We start from the raw sequence: 10,267 nt of genomic DNA, 5'->3' as shown, positions 1-10,267 counted from the left end.
ATAGAAAATGGGAACTTTTCTTGGCATCCAACAAGCTCCACTCCAGTGTTTGCCATAATACAAGCCAATGATTCAAAGGTCACTTCTGAGCTGGGATTGACACTGACAATATGCAACTGCAGCATCAATTCAACCTGTGATTATTCCAGATCACTTATCAGCATGGAATCAGATAATGCCATGTTTGTGGTATGTTAAATCAAAGGCATGCTTAATAACTTGGTTATTGCTCCGAATACTAGGTTATTTTATTGGAAGTTCTAATACTAAATAGACTGTCTTGATGTAGAAAATTCTGTGATGGCAATGTTTGGATGTGGGCCCGGCAAGTGAAAAAAAGTAATAATTAGAACATGAAAGCTATCTGGATCATTTATCAATCAAAATCATTTCTGTTGACAATTTAGGTTGCAGCATGTAACTGTACTCCTGCTTATATTGGTGATTACTGCACTGAAGATTTTGATGCTTGTCAAGACAACCAATGTTTCTCAAATGATACCTGCAAAGATCAACCTGCACCTCTGGAGAGTTATACCTGTGGTCCATGTCCCACCAATTTAATAGGAGATGGAGAAAAGTGTTATGGTAATTAAGATGTCCATTGTTGTCTACTCATTCTATGTATACAATAATACAAACAAAATGGCAGTACTTGAGATAATAATCCTTCAGTAGGAAATATGTGTACAACACTTCTATTTGTTGTTGGAAATTTATCAGTGCTGCAAAGGTGCATTGATACAAAGATCTCATCATTGAAATGTTCTGAAAGTTATTGCATGTACAAGTGAATATTTGTCAGCAAAATTGTGAAATTGTAATTCAGATACTTGTAAATTCGAAAATCATAACCAGGTTACATAGAAGCATTGAGTTTTATAAAGGAAATGTCTTTAGTCAGAGGGTGGTGAATATGTGGAATTCTTTGCTACAGAAGGCTGTGGAGGCCAAGTCAATGGATATTTTTAAGGCAGAGATAGATATATTCTTGATTAGTGCAGGTGTCAGGGGTTATGGAGAGAAGGCAGGAGAGTGGGGTTAGGAGAGATAGATCAGCCATGATTGAATGGTAGGGTAGACCTAATGGGCCGAATGGCCTAATTCTGCTGCTATCACTTATGAACTTATGACCTTAAATCATGGCTGAGAATGTAATTACCAGTATGGAGAAGAGGGAACTGGTTGGTGGCATTTGTAGTTTCAAAAGGTATTCTGTAAGATGCTCCCGACAAGATTGTTGCACAAAACTCAAAGCTTTGTATGATTGTTTGAGGGAGAATTGGTTAAAATTCAGAAAGTAGAGAGCAACTTGATCTTTATCATCTTATTGCTAGCAGGACACCAAAAGAAATCTGAACTGGTACTTGGCTATTTATATTAGTTCAATTCTTCTACTTAAGATCCCTGCAGATCCAAGCAGAAGAGTTGACTTCCAAACACGTGAAGGAAAACTCAGATTTCAGGAACATAAACTGTATTTTTCTGCTAAAATTGCCCGAGGTTGCTCAGTCATTGAGTGTAAGTGTAACTGAGATGAAAAGATTTGATGTTATTGAAAGTTGGAGCAGGTGCAAGGGCTCTTAAGGCCGACTATTTAGTAAGCCTTCTCACCAAACTTTAACATGACTCGATTTAATATATTTTTCATGAGGGAAATGTTCCTTTTAAGTAAGAGTGAAGTATCACTCAAGTATTGTGAAGGTCTGTTTTGAAATGTGGTATTCAACTGTGCATCTGTTTAGATACAGAGCATTGAAACAGGCCCTCGGCCCACTGAGTCCATGCCAACCATCGATTATTTATTCACACGATGTTAACCCACTTTCTCATTCACTCCTGACACTTTAGGGCCAATGAACCTAAAAGCCTGTATGTTTTTAGAACATGGGGGAAACAAAAACACATGGAAGAATCTCACTCGGTCACAGAAAGAACGTGCAAACTCCCCACAGACAGCAACCGAGCATTCGTCAGAATCGAAGCCGGGGCTCAGGCACTGAGGCAGAAGCTGTGCCATTATGCTGCCCAGTGAATGCAAGCGCATGCATGATGGATCCTCTGTGCATTGACACATCACATTACGTTACCTTGGAGGGGAAACTGTAACTTGGAATGCACCATCATTTTAATCACCCATTTTAAACTGAATTTGAATTATATAGCAAGGAAAAACTCGACTAGTTCATCCAATTTACAGAGCTTTCATTCTAAACAGCACCATGCCACTAATCACATCAGTTTGTACAGGAAATTTTAGATTAGTTTAGTTTATTGTCACGTATACCGAGGTACAGTGAAAAGCTTTTGTTGCGTGCTAACCATTCAGCAGAAAGACAATACATAATTACAATCGAGTCTTTCGCAGTGTACAGATACCTGATAAGGGAATAACGTTTAATGCAAGACAAAGCCAGTAAAGTCCGATCAAAGGTAGTCCAAGAGTCTACAAATGAGGTGAATAGTAGTTCAGGACTGCACTCTGGTTGAGGTAGGGTGATTCAGTTGCCTGATAACAGCAGGGAAGAAACTGTCCCTGAATCTGGAGGAGTGTGTTTTCACACTTCTGTATGTTTTGCCTGATGGGAGAGGAGAAAAGGGAATGGCCGGGATGCGACTCGTTCTTGTGCCTGCCTGAATAATTGGATTAAGAAAAAGATGTGTCACAAATGATTGATTTTTGTTACAGATTTTTGTTGTTAAAAATGTGAACAACTCTTTGATGTCTTGTTGCTTGCTGTTGTAGATTTTGATGAATGCCAAAACAAAACAGACTCTTGCGAGCAGATCTGTGCCAATGTGTTGGGAAGTTACATCTGCAGCTGTAAGGAAGGTTATGCAATAAACGCAACAAACAGCTCCTTGTGTGATGGTAAGCTGCCAGTGCTTGTCACCTGAAGAAAAATCACATTTTAGTTTTGTTTTGTTTATTTTAGAGATACAGCACGGAAACAGGCCCTTTGGCCCACCAAGTCCGCACCGACCAGCAATCCCTGTGCACTAGCACAATACTACACACACACGAGGGGCAAATTACATTTATACCAAGCCAATTAACCTTCAAACCCTGTACGTTTTTGGAGTGTGGGAGAAAGCCCATGCTGTCATGGGAAGAATGTACAAACTCCGTACAGACAAGCACCTGTAGTCAGAATCGAACCCGGGTCTGTGGCGCTGAAAACACTGTAAGGCAGCAGCTCTACCGGTGTGCCACCATGCCGCCTTCTTTTACAAAGGAACGGAAGAAAAAATGACATACTGTTCAACCCATTTGAAGTATTCATTATTGCAAATGGTTTTGTTGACAATTGTTGTTGCAACTAGTTTTAAATATTGTTTTCAAGACTCAAGAGTGTTTAATTGTCACATATGCCCACAACAGAACAATGAAATTCTTACTTGCAGCAGTATAACAGGCCCATAAACACAATACTCGTAAATAACATAATAAACCAAATTAATAACTCCAATACTGGTGCAAAGCAAAGCCCAGAGCCCAGAGCATTTGATTTGTGATATAACTGAATCATGAAAAAAATGTAATTATTTTTTTTATCATCTCGAGATGCAGTTCATCAAACTGGGGCCTTTTCAATGACTCATCAAAGGCAGAAAAATTGCCCCTCAGGTCTCACACACTGACAAAATTGGTCGTTCTCAATGTGCATTTTATAATAAAATCTCAAAACTATGTTGTTCGTAATCATTATTTTATTACAATTAATGGTCATGCGAACTCGTGTAGGAAGGAACTGCAGATGCTGGTTTACATCAAAGATGGACACAAAATGCTGGAGTAAGTCAGCGGGACAGGCAGCATCTCTGGAGAGAAGGAATGGGTGACGTTTCAGATTGAGATCCTTATTCTCTGCCAAAGTCTTTTGCTCCGTGGAGAAATCAGATTTCCACATCTATAATGTCCCACCCATCCGTAAATCAATACTTTATATCAGAAAGTTCTCCAACTATAGCAGTGGAAGTATGCATTCTGTTAAAGAATACCGTGTAAAAATATCACCCGCAAAAATTAAATCTAATCTTACACCATTATGCATGTTCATTACTTCGTATCACTATTATATTTGTTACGTGAACTTCGATCGCTGCTAATGTAAATCTTTTCTTTCAGACATTGATGAATGTCGTAATACATCTAGCTGTCCCCAGAATGCAAAATGCATCAATTCAAATGGAGGTTACTCCTGTATGTGCAAGGGAGGATATATTGGAAAGCCAAACAGATTCTGCATTGGTATGGTACTTTTTTAATATCACCATTTAATACACAAAAATCATGAAGAATAATTAAAACAATATGAATAGTCCCGTAAAAAAAAGTGAAATTTTCTACTACAGTAGTTTTCATGTAAAGAAGCTTCTGTTCTCTTCTTCTGAGTTACATCAAATTATTACTAAATGGACCAGATTTTCCATTAACTAACAAGCGATGTAAACTCATTGACCAGTTGTCTGCTGATTCTCTGTTCAGTGCAAAATCCAGGCATAGGTGATTCTATAATTTAGCTAACTATTCTTGTGTTCATTTGTTTATTCTTTTAGACGTGAATGAATGCGCTACTGAGTGTTCCGGAAATAATTCTATCTGTACAAATACTGAAGGCTCTTTCAACTGCACATGTAGACCAGGATATGAAGGGTCCAACTGTACAGGTGAGTAAACTCTGGAAGAAGAGGTATCTTTGGAAGCAAAGGTATCTAACACAGTTATTTGGAGTTTATTTAAGAATGACAAAAATCACATGTTTCTTACATTATGTTTGCACAGGTCCAAACAACAAATATTTTTTTATGTAATAGGAATATATATTTAGTTCTTTGACAGGGAGTAAAATTGAAGTACATTAATAACGGGCAGTTGCAAATCTACCAGTTATATTGTGTAGGAAGGAACTGCAGATGCTGGTTTACACCGAATATAGACACAAAAAGTGGGAGTAACTCAGTGGGTCAGGCAGCATCTCTGGAGAAAAGCAATAGGTGATGCTTCTGTGAAGCAGATCAAGACTTACCGTCTCAAGTCTCTCAGTCATTTCAACAAACTGCTTTGTGTTCATGTCACCTCATTCCTTCTTTCTTTGTTACACATTTTCGATAGATCCGGCTTTTTAATCTTTTTCCTAACTCCCTGTATTCACTCTGCAGGACCTCACCCTTTCTCCTGACCATGTTATTTGTGCCAACGTACACAATGACTTCTGGCTGCTCACCCTCCCCTTTAAAAATGTTCTGCTGCTGGTCCTGAACTCTGGCTCCAGGGAGACAGTACACCATTCTGGGCTCCTATTTGAAGGCCTGCCTTCATCTCCTGCCTGACCCACTCTCCAAACACAATGCTCTGTCTGCCTCCACCCTTCCCTGCTGGGCCTTAGGACCAGATTTGTTGTGCCAGACCTTGCTTGTTGCCGCTGGTCTCCCTGAATGTTCATCCAGAGTTTACTCACCTGTACAACCATTCCTTTTCAGTGGACACTGACTGTCAACTGGAGGTGACTCCCAAATATGGAGAAATGTTTTTAAATTAGAGCAAAGTTTGTGATGGGTGACAATGGAAAGCTTCCATGCATCTTCCTTGCTGCATCCATCTACTGTGCTTCAAAACATCAAATATATTCTCTTAACTGAGATATTAACTCTCCTAATTGTTGAAATTTGTTTGGATATCTCGGCATTTTAGTCATTACATAGTTGATTGCATTTTCAGAAATTACCTCCACTACCAGTTCAACAGCAAGTCCTTCGAATGGAACATTGAATCAAACAAGTACCCCCACTGTTGCCTTGGCCCCATCAAGCACCTTGACAACTACTTCAAAACCCACCAATACCATTGCTGTTACCTCCACACCACCAAGGACCATCACAACTACTTCAGTACCCACCAATACAACTGCTGTTGCCTTGACATCATCCAACACCACCACAACTACATCAAAACCCACCAATACCATTGCTGTTACCTCCACACCACCAAGGACCATCGCAACTACTTCAAAACCCACCAATACCACTGCTGTTGCCTTGACACCATCCAACACCACTGCAACTACTTCAAAACCCACCTATACCACTGTTCATACATCGGCACAAGCAAAGACCAGCTCAACTCCTTCAGTACCCACCAATACCACTGCTGTTGCCTTGGTACCATCCAACACCACTGCAACCACATCAAAACCAACCAATACCACTGCTGTTGCCTTGGTACCATCCAACACCACCACAACTACATCAAAACCCACCAATACCACTGTTAATACATCGGCACAAGCAAGGACCTCCACAAGTACCTCAGTACCTACTAATACCACTGCTGTTGCCTTGACACCATCCAACACCACCACAACTACATCAAAACCCACCAATACCACTGTTAATACATCAGCACAAGCTAGGACCACCACAACTACTTTAGTACCCACCAATACCACTGCTGTTGCCTTGACACCATCCAACACCACCGCAACTACATCAAAACCCACCAATACCACTGCTGCTGCCACAACTCCATCCAACACCACTACAACCTCTTCAGTACCCACCAATACTCTGGCTATTACCTCAGTACCAACAAGCTCCACTGCGACAACTACAACAGCCGTGCCATCACCATCTGCTACTAGAGGTAAGTGCATGAATTATTTATGATGATATGAAATTAAGATAATATTAAAACGTGATGTCCCCTTGGAATAAGTCAAATTGGTTTGAAGCATATTTCATGAACTTCGTTACATTCTAAGGAACGATGAAAATAATGTTGTGATGGAGACATAGATAGCGAGGAAAAGGATAGAGGTGTTAGAGATAGTCCACGTAAATTTGAGGGCAAGGTGGAAGTTACGAAAACACATATGCTCGATATCGAATTAACAGAGCAGTTCCTCTTTTCTTCTTATTGCATAGATCTAAGTCAGACGTTGCAATTTTATTACCACAAAATGATCACAGATGTAGCCAATTCGATGGTACTGAATGTGCCAGAAAATATTTTCTGCCTATATTCAGTATTCTAATTATTAATTGTTTTTTTAAAATATATATGATTTGCAGCTGTTTGATTGAAAAAAAAATCATGTTCAAAGAGGAAATGATGCACCTTCATATTGGAATAATAAGAATCAAGTATTTTGTTTCAAATTATCCTGGGTTTAGCTGCTAATACAACTCTGTTTGAAGAGGGTCAAATAATTAGATAGTTTGATAATGGTGGTAATGAGAGAATCGAGTTGAGCTATATATTAGTTTAGTTTTGTTTAATTTAGAGATACAGCGCGGAAACAGACCCTTCGGCCCAGTGGGTCCGCGCCGACCAGCAATCCTCGCACATTAACACTATCCTACACCCACTAGGGACATTTTTTACATTTACACCAAGCCAATTAACCTACAAACCTGTACGTCTTTCTGTCATCAGAACAATGAAGGAAGCAATCAGTCCTCCCCCTACCTCTTCATACCCATGAACATTTCCCATGACTAGTTTATATTATCAATGAGAATATATCAAACGATTTTGTCAGACTTTATGACTTCATTTTCATTTTGGAATTAGACATTCAATAAATGTCAATTATGATAAACTATTTCATCCTTTCTTTTAGCTCTTCCTGACAGAACAGTCAATATTACATTGCCTTTAACCATCAATCGTAGGAGATCAAATATTTCAGCTCAGGTTCATGAAAAGGTATGCCAAATTTTTTTCTCTCCTTGCTTGTTGAACTTTTATTTGTGTACAGTGTATTTAAGTATTCTATATAAATGTAAAATGGTTAAGAGATAATTTCTTCAAGATGTTTACAATAATTAACAGCGCATCTTTTTGCACCAATGTGAAGCAGAAGTACAACACAAGATTTTGTCTCAACAAGTTAATGTCAGATTATTCCAAATCAAGAACACTAAATACCCTAACGTTGCAGGGTTTCACACAAAATCAAGATTAAAACATTGTTAGATCAGTCCATGGGAGATTTGGCATCCTTTTCAAACTCGGAATCCGGTCAGCCTGCATGAATGATCCAACAACATTGAAAATGTAAACAGATTTGGACCCCACTGAACAGAACTGTAGCTGGTGTTTTCCATTGGCTCTGGGCCGGAAGCCATGTTGGACCAGGCAGTGTTCGTGGCACCAGCTGGGCTTTGCAGATATCTGTTCTGAGGGAAATTATGACGGGGGCCACAGATGGATGTAATAATGATTAATTTATTATTAGTTTAAAAAACTGGATCATATGTGTTTCAAATGTGCTGGTTACACCTTGGTCATTTCCTCTTCTACCCTCTCCCAACAGGCAGACAGTACAAAAATATGAAAACACGTCGTATAAGATTCAGGAAGAATTTGTTCCCCATATGACTAGACTATCGAATAGTCCTCTCACAGGCTCAGAGTGCAGACCCAAGCTCCCAACCTGTTTCATTGCAGCCCTTGCGTTTTTAACGCACATTTCTCTGTAACTGTAAGGTTACAATACTGTAATGCTATATTCTGCACTCTGGCATTTTACTGTTTGCCATATCCATTGGCTTGATTGTACTCATGATTAGACTAGCGAGCACACAAATAATGTTATTCGCTGTATCTTGGCACATGCGACAATTATAAATCAACAAACATGCATTCTGTAGAGATTTATTTTGGTGTGTTTCACTGACATCAATCAGTATATAGCAGACGACTGACGTCATGTTGCAAAGCTGCACCATGATTACAGGCTCTGAAAGCATTGGAGACCTGAACTGCAAGAGCAGGTCTTTATTGAAGGCTGAAGATCTCAACCTGCATCAGTTAAACAATCCATCCATTCCTGACCCACGTCTGAACTCGATTCCAGGCAGAGAGATTTGAGATTGTTCTCGTGCATTTTAAGTTCTTTATTGCTGGAGATCGAAACCAACACGATGCCCAATCCTACAATCTAATGGACGAATATTCCATGAGTACTTAGACGCCTATCTCCAATAACCACCCACCACTAGAGTGCTATTCTACCTCAAGGCACTAGTTGAAGAAGCAAAGTGGAACCCACCACTTTAACAAATCGAACCACAGGGAGAGATTGAAAATCACGGTTCACACTGCTTCTGGAGACCTTGATGGACAGTTTAGTTTAGTTTAGAGATACTGCGCGGAAACAGGCCCTTTGGCCCACCGAGTCCACACCGACCAGCGATCCCCACACATTAACACTATCTTACACACACTAGGGACAATTTACAACTATACCAAGCCAATTAACCTACAAACCTGTACGTCTTTGGAGTGTGGGAGGAAACCGGAGCATCCGGAGAAAACCCACGCGGTCACGGGAAGAACGTACAAACTCCGTACAGACAGCACCCGTAGTCAGGATGGAACCCAGGTCTCTGGCGCTGCATGTGCTGTAAGGCAACAACTCTACCACTGCGCCACCGTGCCACACTTCTGACACATCTGTGTAATTGTACAGAGTGCCTGGATTTGTGATTTCTTTATTCTACACATTGTGTGAGACTAACATTGCAGAGTTCCAATTTCTACTTCATTACATCGAACAATGTTATCCTTGAAAATAAACAAAAAATACTTTGTTTTTTATAGATCTATGAAAAGGCAAAAAATGTGAGACGCTTTAAGAATGCTACGGAACCTCTAATCTGGTTGGTATAGTTTAAGTCTTATTCTATACTGTAAACCCTCATTTTAATGGACCCCTTTATAACGGATTTCAGATATAGTGGATGAACCTGCCAATGCCACTCCCAGCTCTCATTGTCTCCCCGGCTGTTTAGAGCTCTGACTTCCGACCCCAGCCCCGACTCACAAGGTGCCAAGCGAGCCCTCCTTCACCCACCGCATGGTCCAGTGACACGGCTGTTGTTGCGGCTCACGTTGTAGCCCCTGGGGGCAGCGCTTTCTTCAGGTCACCCACACCGACAGGATGCTCTCGGTCACCTTGGGGCACCCTTCCCTCTCACCTGTTGCTGCTTCTTGCTGTCGGCAGAGGCTTTGGCAGCACGTACCAGGCACCCACCAATCTCTGTGTAAAAAAACTTGCCCCACACATCGCGTTTACCTCCCTCCATATCACATCTGAAACATCAAAACCCAGCATCATTGAGCTGCCAGCCCTACCCTGTCCCTCTTGTAACTAAGTCTCCATAATGGCCATGTCATCATAATTTCAAACACTGAGTCAGGATCTAGATTGATCTACAAGGATATTGGTCCTTCTTGTCCAAGTCATGGGGAGAACGTAAA

General features: G+C 40.5%; 1 protein-coding gene across 1 annotated transcript; it reads left to right on the top strand.

The window, feature by feature from the left end:
- The first annotated feature begins 1,625 nt into the window (after positions 1-1,625).
- Positions 1,626-9,904, top strand: LOC144591620 (uncharacterized). The gene is made up of 8 exons (XM_078395677.1): positions 1,626-1,704; positions 2,747-2,872; positions 4,130-4,252; positions 4,561-4,671; positions 5,723-6,643; positions 7,623-7,708; positions 9,608-9,670; positions 9,773-9,904. Exons 1-8 carry the CDS (start codon positions 1,626-1,628, stop codon positions 9,902-9,904), a joined length of 1,641 nt encoding a protein of 546 aa, XP_078251803.1.
- The last annotated feature ends 363 nt before the right edge of the window (positions 9,905-10,267 follow it).

This window comes from Rhinoraja longicauda, unplaced genomic scaffold (assembly GCF_053455715.1).
Source record: "Rhinoraja longicauda isolate Sanriku21f unplaced genomic scaffold, sRhiLon1.1 Scf001259, whole genome shotgun sequence".
Taxonomy (NCBI): Eukaryota; Metazoa; Chordata; class Chondrichthyes; order Rajiformes; family Arhynchobatidae; genus Rhinoraja; species Rhinoraja longicauda.
Note: the sequence above shows the minus strand (reverse complement) of the source record. Positions and strands in the feature narration are given on the sequence as shown.

What these genes read in the sequence shown, in the direction of transcription:
- LOC144591620 (XM_078395677.1), top strand. Translation starts at nt 1,626, where the DNA reads ATGACTCGATTTAATATATTTTTCATGAGGGAAATGTTCCTTTTAAGT. An exon ending in GCCAAACAGATTCTGCATTG is followed by an intron (nt 4,253 to 4,560) that starts GTATGGTACTTT and finishes TTATTCTTTTAG; the next exon opens with ACGTGAATGAATGCGCTACT. An exon ending in CAGCTCAGGTTCATGAAAAG is followed by an intron (nt 7,709 to 9,607) that starts GTATGCCAAATT and finishes TGTTTTTTATAG; the next exon opens with ATCTATGAAAAGGCAAAAAA.